The following is a 19,143-nucleotide window of genomic DNA, read 5'->3' as shown; positions in this document are numbered from 1 at the left end:
TGTTGCAGCGGCCAAATGACATGTCGAAAGCCAGCTGCGACACTTAGAAAAATCTGCACTTCTGTTTTTACCAACTTTTTACCCAAATTATCTTGGGTCAACCCAAGCTTGTTGGGTCGACCCAGCTCGTTTTTAGACCACTATAAATACTTTTTAGACTTAATTTTAGAGGTTATCTTATTTTCTACCTAATCACAAAAGAACTTTTAGGTGAAAGATCCTATCTTGATCATTTCTCTCTTGTGATTGCTTGATTATCTTGCTCTCTTATCATGTTTAACCTTGAATCATCCATGGTTTTGGGGTTATTCATGTCTTTTAGTGAGTAGACTAATTTTGGATTCATGGCCTAGGGTGATTAAGGGTGATTAGAGAAGATCTAGGGTGTTTAGTGTTAGATCCACTTGTTTCCTTGCTTGTTGAGGGTTCTCAATGCTATTTTAGTCTTGATCATACTAAAATAGATCTCTAGGCATTTCCTACCCACAAGGTGTATGATGAAATGCCTAAACCAACTCTTCAATGCTTTTAGCTTGCTTTACCTAAGAGATTAGTTGGTAAAGGAGTTAAGATTGCTATTAGACTTGTTTTCCATGTTTGCTTTAGTGACATTCAACCTAAGGGATTAGATGCTTGAGTTGCTTTAGCAAAAGAACATTCATATAGGGATATTGCTTGTTTAGCTTAGTGTCTAGGCATAAGGAAAGTGTTTGATTGCTAGCTTGCCACCCTTAGATTGGATCTACATCACCCAAGATCAAATGCCTAGTCTCATGAGTTCTCTTGATTCATATTGAGAAAAGAAAGATCATTACTTTATTGCATTAGCTTATTAGTTCTTAGTTCATACCATCTTTAAAACCGGATTGCACTTAGCTTAAGCATGAACTTGCATTCCCTTTGCTTTAGAATCACCTAGGATTGGTTCGACAATCTTTTATATTATAACATTTGATTAGGAGCCTTGAAAACTCCTTACATCAAACCTACTCTAAACACTAAACCACTAGTCCAACGCACCTTGGGTTGTATTATTATTTTTGTGTAACTTTTTTATCTTTATGAATCTTTCTCCTGTTTAGTCATTTGGGCACACAATCTGATGGTTAAAACTTCACCTTCAATGTTTCACGTGGAGAAGGAATGAAATGCATATGAGTTTAAATTACACTAATGCTGCATCAGAGACTCCTGTTAAAAGAGATGGTTTCGGAAGCTGCAGGTTATTCTTGTCTTTTTCTAATACTGATGATAAAGAGTTTAATAACAACTACAGTAGTTAGTAACTGAGTATATAGAGTGTTGTCTACTCTCTCTTGGTGAGAGTGGGCTTTTCTGGTGAAAGTGCATATTTTAAAATGTCATTTTTGATTAGTAAATTTTTTTTTTTTTTTCAATTTTTTTTCCATATGTGAGATTATATAATCACATTCTAATAGTTAGAAACTTTATTTACCAATTTTGAAGACTTTAAAATTTATAAATTTGTTGATTTAGGAGGTATCATACTATTTTTTGTTTTTGACATTCTGCTGTTTTAGGCATCTTAAAAAGAACTGCGTGCCGTGTTTTCACTATATTTAACACCACGATGTTTTATTTATTTTCGTGGAAACTTCATGTAGTTTGACATTCTCGTTCAAAAACTATGCGCCAATTATATTATCGGTCTGCAGCAGCAAGCTTCTTTGAACTTTCTTCTCAACTGGATTATAAGGCGGACATTAGGCCGTTCGGGTATTCGGGTCGGGTTCGGACCAGTTCCTTTCCGGTCCGGATCCTTCGGGTTCTAAACATTTGGACCTAATAGGTATTAAGAAATTTTCGGTTCTGATCGGTTCTTTTCGGGTCCGGGTCGGTTCGGATTTATAATTAAAATACCCATAAATACACGTAATTTTTCGGGTCTATATCGAGTCTGGATCGGATTCGGATATTTAGGATCTGAAAAGGACATAACATATCCAACATTATATTTAGTCGATATTTGTCATATATCTAAAATTTTACAGAATAACTTAAATGAAACTATTAATAATTAAAATAAAATATTTTAAACTCTAAATTTTACATTTTAAATTTTTATATTACTTAGAAAATGTTACAAAATAATAAAAAATATTGTTAACAAAAGATATTTCAACTAAATCATAAAATAATATATATAAAATAGAACACAAAAAATCATAGTTTTGGATGTACATGTTTTTAAGTCGGGTACAAATCGGTTCTTATCGGGTCGGTTCTTTTTGGGTCCAGGTATATTCTGATCGGTTCTTTCGAGTAAAAGTAATTTAGATCCAAAAAGTACTCGTAAATTTTTGGTTCAGTTTCGAGTCGGGTATTTTTGAATCGGTTCCGGTTCGGGTCTTCGGGTCCATGTTAAAATGCCAAGGCCTAGCGGACATTGTTAGTTACACACAGATCTTAGTGAGATTATTCTCAATTGTTTACAAAAAAGATGTTTTAAAGTAATAAACTTAAACGCCACAAAGCAGCGGGAAAATGGGCATTTAATTCTTGAACTATTTAAAATCGAAAATTTAAATACCGAACTATTGCTCGCATGCTTTTATTCCCCAACTATTTGTTGATTCCCCAAATTGATACCCAAAAAAGTCAGTCGTTAAGTCAATAACGTTGTCGTTAGTATTTTACCAATCTTCTTTTCCATTTTACCTCAGATATTCGAAATCCCCAAATTAAAACCTTTATCTGAGAGAGAAAGCGATTCCAGCAAGTACATACGAGATTTCTGGTGAGGTGAAATCTTGAGCTGTTTCCCAACAAAAAGTCTTCTTATTCTCGATAGAGAATTTTGTTCTTTTTGAAGTTCTTTATCTCGTCACCGGAAATCTCCTCTATATTTGCCGGAATCGGTTTTTCTCTCAGATTAAGGTTTCAATTTGGGGATTTCGAGTATCTGAGGTACAATGGAGAAGAAGATTGGTAAAACACTAACAACAAACGTTATTGACTTAACGGTTGATTTTTCTGGGTATCAATTTGCCGAATCAACAAATAGTTAGGGAATAAAAGCGTGCGAGCAATAATTTGGTATTTAAATTGCCGGTTTCAAATATTTCAGGAATTAAATGCTTATTTTCCCACAAAGCAGCTGCTCCTGGTATTATACTTGTATTTGGAGACGTGGGGATTATTCTTTAAGTGATCCGGTTTGATTATTTATTCAGAGGAGTCGGAGCTGAGCAAGAAAAGCAGCACGTAGCTCCAAAAACACAGGAACTGAGGACCCTCTCTCTGAGTTTTATACAACTTTTTCACCATCAACAACAAACATCATCCTCATCAAGCCAAAGCCAAAGCCAAAGCAAAGAGAGATTCTCATATTGACATTTGAACTGTACAAGATTAATTCTATTTCTATTCCACTTCCAAATGGCTACGGACACTAAAACACATCAGAAACAACAACATGAGATGCAGGCAAACTCCATTCTGAGACATATGAATGTGTGTGCTTATGCTAAAATGGAGGAGAAAGAGGATTAGTACCTCAAGTTCAAACTTGACAACATTAGGAGACGTACTTAACAGCTGCGTCGTCCTCTATCATATGCTAGAGTTACTGAACATGCCCCCATTTAATGTTAGTATGTCCACAGCGATCGATCTGGTTTGCATCCTCTTTTTCTTTCTTTGTACCGTTTTATATTAGGACAAAACGTGTAGGTCGTGTCTATGTAGTGAATATTTGTTCATGGTTAAAGAGATGAGGAATGAGTTTCATACACACCACACTGACATAGTAATCGAATCTTTGACTTAAATACTTACACATGAACACTTAGTTGCAGCTTTTCTCATCTAGCTCCAATCTCATTGCTCCTCCTAAGCTTTCTGTAATGTCTGAGAAGACCCGCCGTGTAGTAGTCTGACAAAACCCAAGAAACTAAACTTTCCATCTGATTGTCTTATCCAATCCTGAAGTACAACATGCATAGGGACTGATGATGGCCCGAGTCTGAGTTCCTGCAGTTAAAAAAACACATATCCATTCACAACCAATATGTTTTACGTTTCCTTCTTTCTATGTGAATAAGAGAGAAAGTGTGTAAAACTCATACCGACGCAAGTTCCTCAGTCATGATGGGTCTATTCCCATCTTTCTCAAACAACTCGTAACCACGCTGTGCGTGTTAACCAATGATATAACTATAGACTCGGTTCTTACCATGTGAACATAATCTAAGACTTGAATCCTTCATAGCATTAGTTGAGCTCTTTAAGATTGCCTGAGATTAATATGAAAAAAAAAAAAAAAATCAAGAATCAAACAAATTAAACCATTAATGAAAAGAGAAGAGGTAGATGGAACTCACTGTTTTGAAATTCTGCATGGAGATATATCCATCTTTACTTGGCTCCAACAATGTAAACTGCTCCCTCAGATAAGCTAGCTGCTGTACAGTTAGTGTCTTAGCAAGAGCCTGTAACCATGAGAAAGAAAAAAAATCCATTAAGCTCAACATGTCAAGTAGAATACATAAAAGCTTCTTATAATCTAACTCACCGCTAAAGCTGACTTTCTCAATGAACAAAGAAAATCAATTCTTCACATGTAACATGTTCATAATATAAGTACTCTGGTGCTATACACTTACACAAAGCCTGAGCCGCGGTTAATCTCTTACGGTAGTCTTTGTGTAGCAATCTTTTCACAAAATCTACAGCATCAGGCGACAGTGAAGGCCAAGGAGCCTCTTCAAAACTAGGTTCTGTCTTAAGAACAGCTCGAAAGAGTTCGTTCTCAGTAGGGGCCCAAAAGGGTCTACTGCCAGAAAGAAGAACGTAAGTCATTACTCCAACCATCCACATGTCAGACTCTGTCCCGTATGCACGGTGCAAGACTTCAGGAGCTACGTGTAAAGAACTTCCTACAATATCATTCAACCTCTCGTCTGCAGAGTTTCAAAACATTGTCAAATATAACATTGAGATGGGTTTGATAGGGTCATTATTCACACATCTCTGACCTGGCTTGACATAAGCAGAGAAACCAAAGCCAACTGCTTTTAGAGGAGAAGTCTCGTCCTTAGTGCTGAACAGGAAGTGCTGTGGAAGGAAAACAAACAAATAGAAAGAAACATAAGTGGAAGTCATTCTGTGCGTTAACAAAAACAGTTTATTGTTGCATTCCGGCTAGGAATTCAGTTCGATTTGGTAGGTTTAAAAAAATCGGTTTTCGATTCGGCTAGACCAAATCATAGCAAAAACCCAAACCGAACTAACTGAACTAACCAAATTTAAACAAAGGTATCCGAAATTTTAACAAAATTAAAGCAAAATGTAACCCAAAGTTAAAAAAAAATTGGGTTAGGTTCGATAGAATTTTCAAAAGTCAAACTAACCAAGAACCGAAACAAACTTTATATCAGGTTATAATTTGGCAAAATTTAGGTCTAACCAAACTAATCACCCGAACTAACCGAACCCACATACCTAAAAACTAGTGATAATGTGATGGGACCTTGATACTAAACATTATCATGGGTTATATAAAGTACCTCTGGTTTGAGGTCACGGTGAACCACACCTTGTAGATGACAGTAAGCTACTACACTAAGAATCTGAACCATTACTTGTTTAGCATCATCTTCTGCGTATTCGCAACCCCTAATGAGATACAAGCTCAACAAAGTCAGTTACATCAAAACACAATTAAGTACAGACAAGGAGCATTCAAATTTAGTACCTTTCAATTATTTTCTCAAAGAGATTATTGTATTATTAAAAGATGAACAAATGAGATAAGAGAAATGATGTATATATATACTTACTCCATGACAATATAAACGTTTTCATCATCTTCAAACGCGTCATAGAACTGGACTAAGTTCTTGTGACCAGTCAAAGCGCTCATTATCTTAACTTCTCTGCTAACATCCTCGACCATAAGTGCATTCATCAACTGAAAAACACTAAGCAATGAGTCCAAAACGAGTAGCTCGAGGAGATAAAAGAAGCAAACCTTGGCTTTATGAATGACTTTAACAGCAACTTCTTGACCCTTCAGGCTGCCTTTTTTACCCTTGGCAGAGCAAGTGTACCCCAAGTCTCCACGACCCACCTGGCCATCTATCTCGTAGTGTGTGGAGAAGTGTCTCGAGAACCCGAAGCTCTTGTTCAGACCCACCTCGCTGGTTTCATCGGTTTCAGCGGAAACTTGGCGGCGGCTCTGTCTTGATCGCTGTTCGATGGGTTTACCATAACAGATCCCCATGAGTTTATTAGAACTGAGAAGTGAACAAGACTAAAGAGTTTTGGTTCACACCACAAAACAAGCTTTGATTGATCAGTTAGTTCTCAGGAAGAGCATAATTATGTGGTATAATCTGACAATCTTTTGACAATCATCATGTTAATAGATTGAGAATTAAGAAGAAGAGATTAGAGGAAGATAGACCACACGCAAATATTTGGGAAGAAGGAGAGAAGCTGAGTTTCGTACCAAACACAAGGAAAAGTCAAGTAAAGACAGTACATGAAGCAAAAGCAAAGTGTTAAAGAAAGAAAAAAAAAAAGCAAGAAAAGAGCCAAGTCAATAATTCAGTAGACATGTACATTGTACAATACCAAGATGGCAAAATACTATTAATGTATATTTTCACTGATTTTCACAATAGGAAAAAAAACTATGTAATCACTCAGTTTCGGTAAAAAGTTCAGTTTAAAAAAGAGTTATTACAAAAAAAGGCCTATGTTTCTACTAAGTTTTGGTCCAGGTCTATTCAAAACCAAAGCTCCCCTAAATTATTTGGAGGTTTATAAGAGTTGGTGCCTTTTGACGTACGGCATATAGGCTTGGTTAGAGTAAGAGACGTGGTCTTGTTTGTAACTGAAGTGTGACAAGAGTTGTCATGTCGGAGTCACTGTCACTATGTATGGACTGCTCTACTCAAATCTATAATTTGGGCCTTTCCCTGAAAACCCCTATGAAGGGGTCCAAGTTTCTTTAGATGGGCTTAAGTCCTCTAATTCTTTTTGTCTGTTTGTTTTTATTATATCAATCCATTGAAGAGTTTAATGGTATTGAAAAGATCAATTTGATCATTTCATTTATTCGAGCAATGTAAGAAAATAAAAACTGATCCATACCACAGAAAACTGAGATATGTGTTGTGGACTAGTGATTGTCTCAAGAGTTGAGTTTTATAAGTAGTAAAGCCTCGGACTAAGCCCTAAAGCTATATTAAAATGACTGTTGCATATATTTATCTAGATTATCAAAAGTTTTGGAGAAACATATAAAACATAAGAACCATGCATGAGCTCTTGGTCTAGTGGTAATAAAACTCTAGCTGGAGTGTCTGTCTTGGGTTCGAGTCGCCTTGGCCACCTTCCCGCCTATAACTGTGCGTGCCCGGATGGAAAAGCTCGTGGAGATTAGTCTGGACTTACTGACTTGGATCTTCCACGGATATAAAAAAAACATATAAAACATAGTGTAGTGTTCAAAAAGAACAAAAAAATAAAACATAGTGTATCTCTTGATAGAATAATCAGGCATACATAAACGAGTTTTATATGCGGGTATAATATAAATATATTGTTAACCATTGTGAATTTGTGATCTTTCATAGACACTAATTTAACCAATGTTTGTTTTCCTTTTAAAATATCTACCATTTAATAATTTTTTGATATTTTGCTTACGTTCATAGTAGTCTTATATGATTGGGACTATTAAATTATATTAACTTAATTGTATAAGAAGAAAAGCTTTAGGTCAATGATAAAAAGGTGTTGACATGATTATGTATGTTTAGCACACACTAAAAAAACTTGATTGTATGTTCTGAGATGCTACAATTTTACATAATTCAAAGCTCAACACTTAAGCTTGATATAGTGACAAATAGAACACCAAAATTTTGTATAGAAATTCCAAATAAATAGTTTATAGCTCATTTTTTGTAGAAGCTGTTTGAAACATTACGTGCCAACAGAAAACTAGTTTAAATGTTAAAACGGATACAATACTATGCTGATGAGGTTTCTACTTCAGTATTTTAGGGATTCAAAATTTCCGGTAAACCCCGAAGTAAGTGAAAAGGTTCCCATAATATTGTCAGTGTTGCTAAACAAGAACATTTGACCGAAGACAACAAGAACACATAAAAACAAAAACACATTTGACATATCACTCATATTAGCTTTTTAGTGACATGTAAATAAAATAGAAGTAAAAAACACAAAAGAAATATTCGGTATATTCAAAAAGGAAATAGGATGGTCAAAATTGTGTGGTAAGATAAGTAAGGGGGATGCACATGTTCACACAATGAGACACTAACGTGTGAGGTTAATGATTGCCTCTTTTGTCACAATACCCATAAACTTCAAAATGAATTTTTAGAACTTGAAGGTTCACTTTCTTATATTGTATTGAGTTGAATACAAATATAACTTTAACGATAATAAAATAGTGCCAAAGCTATAAAGGTTTCTATAAAATCATACTTTTTGGTCGAGAGGTTTGAGTATAGAGGGGACACAAGCTGCCCCAAAACTATCACGCTCCATGGACAAACTTTCTCCACCTTTTATTCTTCTTCTTCTCTTAGTTTATTCGTTTCTCAAATTCTCCAAAAAGATTAGAGAAACAATTATAAAAGGGAGAGTGATGAGAAGAGTCGGTCCTTTTTGTCTCATAGAGCCAATGGCCCATCAATTTTCCTTCCTTTTGTCAGTGACCTTTTCTCACGCCTCCCTTCCTTTAATCCCACATTGTCACCCTTCTTTCTCCATATTACATTTTATTACCATTTAGGAGGTCTAGTTACTATTAGGAGATCTCAAACCAAAATAATCTCCAAACTTGTGAGCATTTATATATTCTTGTGATTTAAAACACACATAATAACCAACCATGGTTAAAATGAAGAGACATATATTAGAATGCTTATTTTCTGTAATTTTAAAATGAATCATTTAACCGTTAGAACACCATAAATTGGTTTCCACTAATTAGTTTGAATATCGAGTTGGTTAAACCATCACCATATGTCCTATTTTTGAAACAAAAAAACGTATAGTTTCTTACACTGGAATTGTTCAACCACTAGGCCACTATATATATATATATATATACAAAGAATCAGTGTGTGAATATGCCATTTAGGTTATTCATCCCCAGCTAAACAGATGTTCAGAAATGTATTAAAATAACATTTTATGGGGGCAATACAAATGCTCGTGTTATGTAAAAAATGTTCACGTTATGGAAGATAACATATATATTTCTTTTTATGGTAATCATAACATATATATTCCCACACGTATTTATACATATTTACTTGTATAAATAAGCACTTAAATATAGAATGCTATTAGGAAGGCTTATACGATTTGAATACGTAACATTTTTTTGTATAGCCCATATTTTATATATTTCTAGAGGAGTCGAGACGAAGTCTAGTGCCAATGGGGAAATGCTTAAGCACATCTATACATGTGTGTGTATGTTATGCCCTATTACTTTATAAACTCGTAGACTAAATATTCGCTAAATCTCAACTAACTATCAGTAAAGTAGTTCGTCACAATCGCATGCATAAAATAAGTTGGATTATATAATTTATTAAATATAAATACGAAAGAAAATCAGGCCCTGTTTATATTCTTCGGATTGAAAAATGTGGTCAAATGTACACATTTAGAAAGACATGAACAAAGAAAGGGAGGGGAGACTGGATTCATTTGGGGACAAAGGTGACATAAGGGTCTTCGAAACTCACAGCATACAAACATAGACTTCTATTCACCATGTACTTATATACACATTCGCATATATATATAATGTAACATATCAAAGTCTAGTTTCTTTTGGACTTCACCAATCACACCTGTTATTAGATTCTCCTACGTCGACAAATATTCTCACATATCTCAAAACCCTAGTAGTCCTCACACCAACAACTCAAACAAAATAATAAATGGAAAAATAGCATGAAAATATTCTTTATATATATTTTCTTTTTCTTTTTCTTGAAAAAGAAAAGAAAAAGAACACACCAAACCTACTTACAACATTTGCTTACACTCCTACGACTTATAACTAAAACCATAGAACATTTATAAAGCAGGAAAAATAAAAAAGGCTTTGGTAATTATAACCAAGTTAATTATGATCATACCCTATATGTAAAATCAAGTAAAGACTTTTTTTAGTGTACTCTCATCATCTCACACCATTATGATGTGATCCAGCGCACGACGACGTTTTGACCGTTCTCCTCCACCACTACCACCAGAACTACGTTCCATCAAAGACTTGCTTGACCGCTCAAGCAGCGACTTGAGAGCGTTCTGTAAGAAATGCACAGACTCGACGCCGTGCATCTCTTTGTCGGCAGCTACAACGAGAACACTTCTTGTTCGACCACCAAGAGTTGAGATCTCAGCTCGAAGTGTCTTCATGTGAAGAGACTTAAGAATTTCCATGATGTCAGGCAAGAGATCTGATCTGTCGTCACAACATAAAGATGCTTTGAAGATTATGTGACCGTCGTTTGAGTAGTCTCCATAGTGTAGAACGCTAATCTCGTCAGTCTCTGAGGGTAGAAGGGTTTGGTCGGAGTCAGTGATCTCTAGGGTTTGTTGTTTAAGTTCTTTGACTCGTTGAACCACTTTGGCTAGCAGTGTGGCTTTATCTGTCTGAAATGAAAACATGAAATTACAAATGAATATTTTAGATATATAGAAAAGAACATTTTCTGAGTTTTGGATCAAGAAGTTGTTCATATCATATCAAATAAACTGAAAAAGCTTGACAACTTTCCCAAAAGGTGATATACTATCATCCCAACGAGATTCTAATAAAAAAAAAAGCAATTAAGCTTTTAGTTTTCTTCCTCGTCTTATATATCTTTTCACTACTCCCAAGTTTTGAATATTCAAAAACACTAATTCATTCAAAAACATTGATCTTTGTAGAGATGACAACGATGTATCATATTTGTTAATACATGTGTGTGTTAGTAGGAAATACACAAATTTAAAAAGATTCAACTCAAACTAAAAAAATTATAAGAAGATATCATGAAAACTGTATAGTATTCATGAGCTAATAACACCAAAACGAAGAACGGAACTTAATATTTTTATGTAATATTGAAGATGCAAAACCCTAACACCCATTAAATTTTTTATTTTGATTGATAAGATATACCCTCGTATTTATATACATATAAGCCATATAAAAAGTATATGAATAAGAATTAAAATTTAGATTACCTTGGAGTTACAAGAGAGCACGTTACGGAGCTTGTTGAGATGAGAATTAATCCTCTCTCTTCTTCTTCGCTCAGCTTCTTTGTGATTCCTCAAAGCAGCAAGAGCTCTATCTTGAGCAACCGTTTCTCCGATGCCTGAGATCGCTAGCGGGTAATAAGATGACGTCGACGAAGACGACCCACATAAGCTCTGCATAGTTGACATGTAGTCCCCGGAAACGGAGAATCCTCCCCCGGAGATTTCGTTTCCGGTGAGGAAAGAATACAACATCTGATCTGAGGTCTCTGGTTGCATCTTCTTGCTTCTTCTTTTGCGCCGCCTTGTTTTGTTTTTAATGGAGTTTGTGGAGCTTTCGGTGGGTTCGTGTCCTAAAAGATGGATTATATATACGTAAAATGAGAGAGTAGATGTGTACTGTAGATTAATATTTTATTAATATGACGTTGATATTTAAATAGTGTTTTACAAAAACGAAATTACTTTTTTGGAAAATAATCATATTGGTGGGGAAAAAGTTTTTTTTTTTTTTTTTTTTTTTTAACCTGGGGTATCCCAGGTCCATGGAAAGGCCCAGACTAATCCCCAAGGGGAGGTGCAGCCCACGGATAGACTCTCTCTCCGGGTATTCAAATGGGCCCTAAAGCATATGCCCATATCCGTGTTGGGTGACCAGGATAATTGTGACTTAGTTTCGCGCAGCAGGTGGATCGAACCTGAAACGTGTTGGCGTCTCAATCCTGTTTCCTTACCACTCGACCACAATCACGCGGTCTGAAAAAGTTGATATTAGAGTTTGAAATATTTTTGAAGGGTACTTAATTAGGTCATTGTTCTGGCACCATCTATCATACTGCATAGTTCATTGTTTTTTTTTTGTATTAGAGGTGGCAAAGATCTTCAACTTACTCACCTCTATTTTTCCTCAAAAGTAAAATCCGAAAATAGAAGTGAATTTCATTCTAATATATTCGTCTAAAACAGATGAATGCTATATTTTTTTTCTATTTATAGATAAATGCTATTTCTATTTTATGATTGTTATAGAACAGTCTTAAAATAAATGAAAACTACTCAACAATAAATATGTTTCATAAAAGTATTTATAGAGTATCTTACCAACTCTTAAGATACAATTTTTTTGTATTTTTTTATTCCTAAGATCTGACCAAGATCTTGCAATGAGAATTGATTTAGATTTTATGATATCTTTTGAGTGTCAGATGTCATGATAAAAAAATGTACTAGTTTGATGATAGCAAGAGTCCGGACTTTGCAAGTATGATAACAAAGAAGGAGGTAAATCACAAAAAAAAATTGCTACGCCATAAATAATGGGCCTTATAGGATTTATAAAAGCCCAAATATAGCCCAATGTTTAAACTGTTAGTAAACGGTGACCACAAAAATGGCGGAAGCAGGGGATCAACCAGAACCATGCAGTATAGTCTCCTCGTTCTCCGCCTTTGACTTTGAGTAGAACATTCATGGCTGCATCTCCTACACATATCCAGCTTCCTTCTTCTTGTACGCTTCTCCCATCTTCTTCATTCATCTCTTCGCTTCCCTCCTCTCCACTCTCTATTACTACTGCTTCAACTATTCTCACCTCCACAAAACTCTGTCCATTACGCGTCAGTTTCAGTCGAAGATCCATCATAAGATACAACGACAACTTCGAAGAAGATGAAGAAGAAGGCGATAATGAAGAGAACTGGAACTTTGAGGAAGCTGTCTCTCTCTTCAACAAGAGAGATTATTACAAAAGCCATGACGCGCTGGAAGCACTCTGGATTCGAGCTGAGGAGCCAGCTCGAACGCTGTTCCATGGGATTCTTCAGTGTGCCGTCGGATTCCACCATCTCTTTAACAACGTAAAGTCTCCAAGTCTCTCTCTCCCTCTCTATCTCTTTCATTCACATTTTGATTGTGTAATGAAATGAATGTTTTGTAGAATCATAAAGGTGCGATGATGGAGTTGGGAGAAGGAGTATGTAAGCTAAGGAAGATGGACTTCGAAGACGGACCGTTTCAAGAATTCGAGAGAGATGTCTCTGCCGTTCTTGAATTCGTTTATCAAACTCAGCTCGAACTCGCCGCTTGTAAGTATTGAGTTTGTCAGAATGAGTAAGAGGTTCTGGACTCGTAGACCGTGCATGCATTTCTTTACTAGTTAACTCTTTGTTGGTTTTGAGTTTTAGTAAACTGTTTTTTTTTTCAGTAAATGTATTTATATATTGACAATTCAAGAAATAAAAAAAAAACTGAATGGTTGGTTGATGATGTTATAGGTTCAGAAGATATGTGTTTGACAATGGACCAATCAGACAGATCATATCAGCTGTTGGGCGGTTATGCAGCTGGAGAGAGTATATACACCTTAGAGACTGTGGTTGATTTCAACAATGGAATGTCTGAAACAAGTGTTATACTCTTCTCTCCTTCAAGCTCCTCCTCTGAGCCAACAAGAGTCAAACTCCCAACTCTGGAGGTAACCAATAAGCACCTTCTGCCTTTTACAGGCGACGAGAGTCTCTAAAGAGAAATGATTCATTAGGATCTGATTTGCATTCCACAAAAAAAAAAAACATGATGCAGAGTGATATTACAGAACTGATTAGACACTGCATCAGCATAGTAATTACAAATTAGGAATCAGTTGTCAAATTCATACTTTCTCAAACCAGCTGTGAAAGGAAATGTAATTTAAGACATTGTTTTGAGTCGATATAAGTATACAAAATATACATATAACAAAGATGTATCCCTCTGATATGAACCAACACAGAAGAACAAGAAAGACAGACAGAAAGAGTCTTGTAAGATCAGAAAGAAGCAGAGCTTGTTCGCCTGAGCTTCCACTTAGGTTTCGGTGGTGGTTCACTTGGAAGGATCTTCTCCACCTCCTGCCATCAAAATCAAATATTCAATATAAAAATAAACCACTTAATTAAAATGGTTACCATTAAACAGAAACTACAACATAGTAAACAAGAAGAGATGGGGACTCTCTCTTACCGTTAGCCTCCGAAGCTTTTGGTTTTCTTCTTCTAAGCTTGAAACCTTGATCTCTAATTCTTGAGTATAAGCCTGTTTCCTAGCTCGTGAACGTGATGCAGATTCTCTGTTCTTGATCATCCTCTTCTGCTTCCTCTCCACAATCCTCTCCACAAACTCTCCTCCTGATGAAGCCACTCTCTTCCTCCCATGCACTTGTTGTGTTTCAGATAACCCACCCATCATCAGAGCCGTTGGAGGCACCATTTCTTGCATGTCACAGACCGGATATGGCATAAACCCTTGGTGTTGTTGCTGAGGATACTGAGCCCATTGACCATTTGAAGCTACGTTGACAACGTTTTGAGGGACTGTCATTGACTCAGTCACCACACCAGCTTTCATCAACAAATCCTCAAGTGTGATTTCACCGAGTGTTGGCTGCTTGTTAGGATTATCTAGTCTCTCACCATGTTGAATGTCCCTCCAAACTTCATTAACTGTCTTTATGCTGAGACCTCGAGGCAAAGTCAAGCTTCCTTGACGAGTGATCCCTTCCTCTGTTCCTTCTTCTGGTGGGTGATTAGCTTCAGCAGACAAGACACTCTTGAGAAGCTCATCAAGGTTCATGCTTCCCAACGGTTTTGAGGAACTTCCCAAGTGGGTTTGAACCTCATGGAGCTTTAAGTTGTAGAGAGAGTTTTGTCTAGGTAAGGACTGATGGATAGGCTCTTCAATGTTGCCTCTAAGAGAACCCATGTATCACCTTATAAAAAGAGAGAAACAAAACCAATGTTTATATGACATGCAAATCAGAAACACTGGTCGATCTAAACACCTAACTACAGCGGATGACTAATAAATCAAAAGGCATCATTGCCGCGAGCAGAACAGACTGTGAGAATCACAGGGGGTTGCATGCAGCATTCAAGATAACTATACTTAGAAATCACAAAATAAGAAGGGAAAGAACAGAGACAGGAGACAGTGAAGAAAGGAACAAACTGGAGATAGAGAAGCAGACGAAGAGAAGAAAGGAACTTGGATTCTCTGTGTACAAGTGTTGGGGTCTGAGGCAAACCTTTGTTCAGTGCAGAAGGGAGAGATTACAAAACCAAAATATACATTCTCTTCTCTTCTCTCTCTCTCCCCTTAATTTACCCACGTGAGAGAATGGATAGGGAGAGAGAGAAAGAAAAGAAGAGCCTTTATGCATAAGAACGAAACCGTTACACTAGAAGTTGAAACTGTGCCTTAATAAATCTTCAATACAAAGCTACTTTTTCAGATTATACCGGAAAGAAAAAGAATAAGCAATAAGGGAAACGTGATATCAAGTTTATTCCCTTGGAATAATACACCCTGTACATTGGTTTTATCCAACAAAAATTCAAAGTTTGTCTACTTATTATATAATCACTTTACTTCATATTCGAGACTTTTGTCATTTCTCTTTCATAAGTTTCACACCAAAATGCACTTCTTTTCTAGATTATCAATGAAGTATAAAGTCAAGAAATTTAAAATAACCTTTTTATCTGATGGAAAAAGATTCGTTTGTATAGTAAAAAGAGTAGACAGAGAAAGAAGGGGACAAAGGGAGGACGGGACCACATGGGTTGGTGAAGACAATCGGGGTTTGCATGAAGATCCGCGTGTGCTTCCTCTTTGGGATGTTCCCCCACGTGTTTCTGCTTCTCTTCTTATCTTTCCCTTCTTTATTTATGACTAGATCTCAAATGCATTCATTCTTATCAAATAACACATTACACATTAGTGTAACAAAGAATAGGACAATCAAGAATCTACCCCTTCTGGTGAACTTGATGAGAACATAGTCACAGAGAGAAGAACAAAACACACACACACACACACACACACACACACAGACTCTTATCCTTTCTCTTAAGAATCAAGTGTTCAATAAGCTTTGACAAGTTAGATGCAATTTTAACCAAGCGGTGGTCTAAAGGACAACTAGAGAGAGAGAAACTATCCATTGATTATCACGAATCTCAACTCAACATTAGGGAACTAGTCATAGATAGCACTTGATTCCACATTTAAATACACAACCCATTAGTTCAAGACCTGGAAGCATTTCGGAGCAAAGAAAAGACACATTTCGAATGCATGTTCACTATAAAACAATAGCTATACTCATCTTTAAATTGAAAGACATTCCAGAGCTCATATAATGCAACAGAATAACAGTAAGAGGCTGCATATTCCTACTTTCATACTGTTTGGCACCGATTCAAAATATATGCTTTTCAAGCAAAAGAGAAAAGCTAAGGACATCAAATAAACGCTAATTGTATAACAATCCCAAAGCTTGAAGGATGCACAGCAAGACTTGTTCAAGCTTTAAACACAGAGCTAAACAAGAAAACGCTTTTGCTTCACCATTTTTTTTCTGTTCAGCGAATTGGGATTGGTAAAAGTTTAACCTGTCAGATTTTGTAGGACATTCTATGATGAACCGTTCAGCCTTCAGTCAAAAAAATACCTGCGAGAGGGGTAAGATTTAAGCAAATATCACATGCGGAAAACAAGATTATACGCAATATACATTCATTTTTCAGCAACATAGTATGCCCAAAATATCAAGTTCACGGGAGAATCAAGGAACAAAACCGGGAAACATAGAGAGAAACAATAAAAACTAGAGTCTGATAAAACGAATAAAAGAAAAATACGAATCCAAACCGAGCGTAAAGATAAACACTGTATAACTTTTACAAATGAAATCGTTCACACATAGATAAAACAACGACCAAAGTTGTTGAACAGAGTAGCTTATTTGGAATATCTTTAAAAAGTTGGTAAAACTAAAACTTCTTGAAAGGTTTGAAGAGAGTCATGGCCTTTGTAGAAACGTAAAGAGTAACATATCATCCCAAAACTAAACAACTCCCATTTGCATCAGCTCCTTAATAACTTCAGAAGATTCACCATGCCAATATTAAAAACACTGTTTAGGACTATCTGCACAACGAATTGAGAAAATAAGACAAAAGAGTTTCACAATAAAAACTGGTGCAAAACCGAGAACAACGACAAATTTATAAGTCGGTGACACCAAACTTGCAAAAAGATTAACTGAAAAACATGAGCTGAGAGTTAACTTAATTAAAAACATTGACAAAACACCATGTCTTTCGATCTACAAGCTTCAAAACAAAACTTAAACGAGCCAAAATTCAGGTATAGACAGACACAGAACATCAAAAAGAAGCTGCAGATGTAAGTATACCTGAGTGGTTACATCTATTGACCCATGTACTGACCACCGTACCCTAAACCATGCTGCCCTCTTCCAGCACTACCCTGACCAGGTTGCTGAGTCTGATAACCGCCCTGACCAGGAAGCTGAGTCTGATAACCTCCCTGAAAACCGGCTTCGTAACCGTACCCAGGAAACACCCCTGGTGTGATATTCGCTTGACCACCATAGCCACTTGGCACTCCACCTCCAGTTCCTGGGCTAGGCGCCCCCAAAGTCCCCAACAAAGCCTGTCCAAATGCTTGGTTCATACCTACTCCAGCCCCTTGAGACGCCAACAAAGCTGTAATCGCCTGGCCAATGGCTGGGTTCAACCCCTGATTGTTACCATTACCACCTAAGAAATGCCCATGACCTCCACTTGCACCGTAACCAGCGTTATCATCCCTTCGGTAACGCGAACCTTGATCATAAGAGCTATGGCGATGCTGCTGCTGATGCTGCTGCTTAACAGGCTTAGGCCCATCGTTAGCCTTATGGCAATGCAGCACATGGCCTTCAAAGCTCTTATGCGGCTCCTCCAACGCCTTCTTAGCACTCTCCGCAGTCTTATAAACAAACAAAGTGAAACCTTTAGGCCTCCCAGTAGCTTTATCAAGCCCCAACGGACCTTCCTCAACCTCCCCAAACCTAGAGAAAAACTCCAACAACCTCTCCGGATCAATATCCGCGCTAACGTTACTAACATAGATCTTCCTCTGCACATGCTCAGGGTTAAAATGCTGAGACGTCGCCCCCGCCGCCGCCACAGAGTTCCCTCCCTGAACAGGCCCCATGGAAGCTAACTGACACGCAGCCATACGAGTCCCGATCTTCTTCTGAGGCTGCTTGAGAGCGCTGCGAGAGCCCGAACGCGACTTGAAGAGGATGAATCCGTATCCTTTGGACTGTCCCGTGACCTTGTCCACGACGCATTTGCAGTCCTCGATCTCTCCGTACTGCTTAAACGCTTTGATGAGCGCGTCGGCCTTCGTGTCCCACCCGAACCCGTGGACGAAAATCTTGCGGTGAACCGGATCCTCGTCCGCCGCGATCCGGATCCGATCGGCGACGTCGGGGTGCTTTTGAGCAGCTTCCTTGAGGAGAATCGAGAGCTGTTCCTTTGAGAACGGTTCCAGGAGATCTTCGATTGGCTCTTCGTCGTCGTCGCCATCGGGGCGTTGATTATCGTCTCTGTCGTCGTCGTTTTCGTTTTTGTGGATCTCTGTGATGATGATTTCTTCGCCGCCGTTTTCGGATTGGAGCTGCTGCTGCTGCTTCTGCGGCGGCTCTGTGGCGTCGCTGGATTGAGGTTCGAGCTTTCTCTTCTTATCCGCCATGGCGAGATTGATTGAATTGAGTTTCGAGGAGTCTTCTAGGGTTTACAAATTCAAGTTTCTTCCCCCAAATTGAATTTGAAGTATCATTTGTCTCCTGAGAGAGAAGAAGAGACTCGTCCCATTTTGAGAGTATTGGGCCTGACATAAACTGGACTTTCAGGCCCATATAACAAGTGAGTTGACTTTGGTTTCTAACAAGAAGAAACATGCAAGTGCAGAAGCTGTATAAAGACTCGGCTAACAGATACAATTTTGATTTGATCTGATCAGAATGATTCATCTCAT

General features: G+C 37.3%; 5 protein-coding genes across 14 annotated transcripts; 1 reads left to right on the top strand and 4 right to left on the bottom strand.

The window, feature by feature from the left end:
• Window positions 1–2,650: 2,650 nt before the first annotated feature.
• Window positions 2,651–6,604, bottom strand: LOC106342606 (CDPK-related kinase 1-like). 7 transcript variants are annotated; one of them, XM_013781586.1, is made up of 7 exons: window positions 5,802–6,604; window positions 5,529–5,637; window positions 4,998–5,076; window positions 4,626–4,922; window positions 4,344–4,451; window positions 3,517–4,256; window positions 2,651–3,412 (listed from the first exon to the last, which is right to left on the bottom strand). In XM_013781586.1, the coding sequence occupies exons 1-5, from the start codon at window positions 6,242–6,244 to the stop codon at window positions 4,441–4,443; spliced, it is 939 nt and encodes a 312-aa protein (XP_013637040.1). In that variant the 5' UTR covers window positions 6,245–6,604; the 3' UTR covers window positions 2,651–3,412; window positions 3,517–4,256; window positions 4,344–4,440. The 7 variants fall into 7 exon arrangements, with proteins under 7 accessions (XP_013637040.1, XP_013637038.1, XP_013637036.1 ...); XM_013781584.1 differs by having other exon boundaries at window positions 2,653–3,700; window positions 3,799–4,256; XM_013781583.1 differs by having other exon boundaries at window positions 2,654–3,993; window positions 4,089–4,256.
• Window positions 6,605–9,980: 3,376 nt separating this feature from the next.
• LOC106339640 (transcription factor bHLH106) lies at window positions 9,981–11,553 on the bottom strand. Its single transcript, XM_013778486.1, has 2 exons — window positions 11,260–11,553; window positions 9,981–10,680 (listed from the first exon to the last, which is right to left on the bottom strand). The coding sequence occupies exons 1-2, from the start codon at window positions 11,551–11,553 to the stop codon at window positions 10,210–10,212; spliced, it is 765 nt and encodes a 254-aa protein (XP_013633940.1). The 3' UTR covers window positions 9,981–10,209.
• Window positions 11,554–12,675: 1,122 nt separating this feature from the next.
• LOC106341914 lies at window positions 12,676–14,016 on the top strand. Its single transcript, XM_013780665.1, has 3 exons — window positions 12,676–13,130; window positions 13,211–13,358; window positions 13,548–14,016. The coding sequence occupies exons 1-3, from the start codon at window positions 12,744–12,746 to the stop codon at window positions 13,793–13,795; spliced, it is 783 nt and encodes a 260-aa protein (XP_013636119.1). The 5' UTR covers window positions 12,676–12,743; the 3' UTR covers window positions 13,796–14,016.
• On the bottom strand, window positions 14,001–17,604 carry LOC106341913 (ABSCISIC ACID-INSENSITIVE 5-like protein 3). Of its 2 annotated transcripts, XM_013780664.1 has the most exons (4): window positions 17,510–17,604; window positions 16,704–16,762; window positions 14,275–15,019; window positions 14,001–14,162 (listed from the first exon to the last, which is right to left on the bottom strand). In XM_013780664.1, the coding sequence occupies exons 3-4, from the start codon at window positions 15,010–15,012 to the stop codon at window positions 14,082–14,084; spliced, it is 819 nt and encodes a 272-aa protein (XP_013636118.1). In that variant the 5' UTR covers window positions 15,013–15,019; window positions 16,704–16,762; window positions 17,510–17,604; the 3' UTR covers window positions 14,001–14,081. The 2 variants fall into 2 exon arrangements, with proteins under 2 accessions (XP_013636118.1, XP_013636117.1); XM_013780663.1 differs by lacking the exons at window positions 16,704–16,762; window positions 17,510–17,604 and adding an exon at window positions 15,784–15,831.
• Window positions 14,903–18,951, bottom strand: LOC106341912 (UBP1-associated protein 2B). 3 transcript variants are annotated; one of them, XR_001269781.1, is made up of 3 exons: window positions 17,510–18,951; window positions 16,704–16,762; window positions 14,903–15,019 (listed from the first exon to the last, which is right to left on the bottom strand). XR_001269781.1 is itself a non-coding variant. In XM_013780662.1 (2 exons), the coding sequence occupies exon 1, from the start codon at window positions 18,856–18,858 to the stop codon at window positions 17,524–17,526; it is 1,335 nt and encodes a 444-aa protein (XP_013636116.1). In that variant the 5' UTR covers window positions 18,859–18,951; the 3' UTR covers window positions 16,900–17,241; window positions 17,510–17,523. The 3 variants fall into 3 exon arrangements, 1 of the variants encoding a protein (XP_013636116.1); XR_001269780.1 differs by lacking the exon at window positions 14,903–15,019 and adding an exon at window positions 15,716–15,981; XM_013780662.1 differs by lacking the exons at window positions 14,903–15,019; window positions 16,704–16,762 and adding an exon at window positions 16,900–17,241.
• Window positions 18,952–19,143: the final 192 nt, after the last annotated feature.

Source organism: Brassica oleracea, chromosome C4, assembly GCF_000695525.1.
Source record: "Brassica oleracea var. oleracea cultivar TO1000 chromosome C4, BOL, whole genome shotgun sequence".
NCBI classification, from domain to species: Eukaryota; Viridiplantae; Streptophyta; class Magnoliopsida; order Brassicales; family Brassicaceae; genus Brassica; species Brassica oleracea.
This window is presented reverse-complemented; position numbering and strand designations above follow the sequence as displayed.

Bases quoted from the DNA above. Each gene is read 5' to 3' on its own strand.
- LOC106341914 (XM_013780665.1), top strand. From the start codon at position 12,744: ATGGCTGCATCTCCTACACATATCCAGCTTCCTTCTTCTTGTACGCTT. The intron at 13,131-13,210 runs GTAAAGTCTCCA...AATGTTTTGTAG, and splicing joins TCCACCATCTCTTTAACAAC to AATCATAAAGGTGCGATGAT. The intron at 13,359-13,547 runs GTAAGTATTGAG...ATGATGTTATAG, and splicing joins TCAGCTCGAACTCGCCGCTT to GTTCAGAAGATATGTGTTTG.
- LOC106339640 (XM_013778486.1), bottom strand. From the start codon at position 11,553: ATGCAACCAGAGACCTCAGATCAGATGTTGTATTCTTTCCTCACCGGA. The intron at 10,681-11,259 runs GTAATCTAAATT...TTTTCATTTCAG, and splicing joins TGCTCTCTTGTAACTCCAAG to ACAGATAAAGCCACACTGCT.
- LOC106341913 (XM_013780664.1), bottom strand. From the start codon at position 15,012: ATGGGTTCTCTTAGAGGCAACATTGAAGAGCCTATCCATCAGTCCTTA. The intron at 14,163-14,274 runs GTAAGAGAGAGT...TTTTGATGGCAG, and splicing joins AAAAGCTTCGGAGGCTAACG to GAGGTGGAGAAGATCCTTCC.
- LOC106341912 (XM_013780662.1), bottom strand. From the start codon at position 18,858: ATGGCGGATAAGAAGAGAAAGCTCGAACCTCAATCCAGCGACGCCACA.
- LOC106342606 (XM_013781586.1), bottom strand. From the start codon at position 6,244: ATGGGGATCTGTTATGGTAAACCCATCGAACAGCGATCAAGACAGAGC. The intron at 5,638-5,801 runs GTAAGTATATAT...GTATCTCATTAG, and splicing joins AACGTTTATATTGTCATGGA to GGGTTGCGAATACGCAGAAG. The intron at 5,077-5,528 runs GTACTTTATATA...TTCCTTCCACAG, and splicing joins ACCGTGACCTCAAACCAGAG to CACTTCCTGTTCAGCACTAA.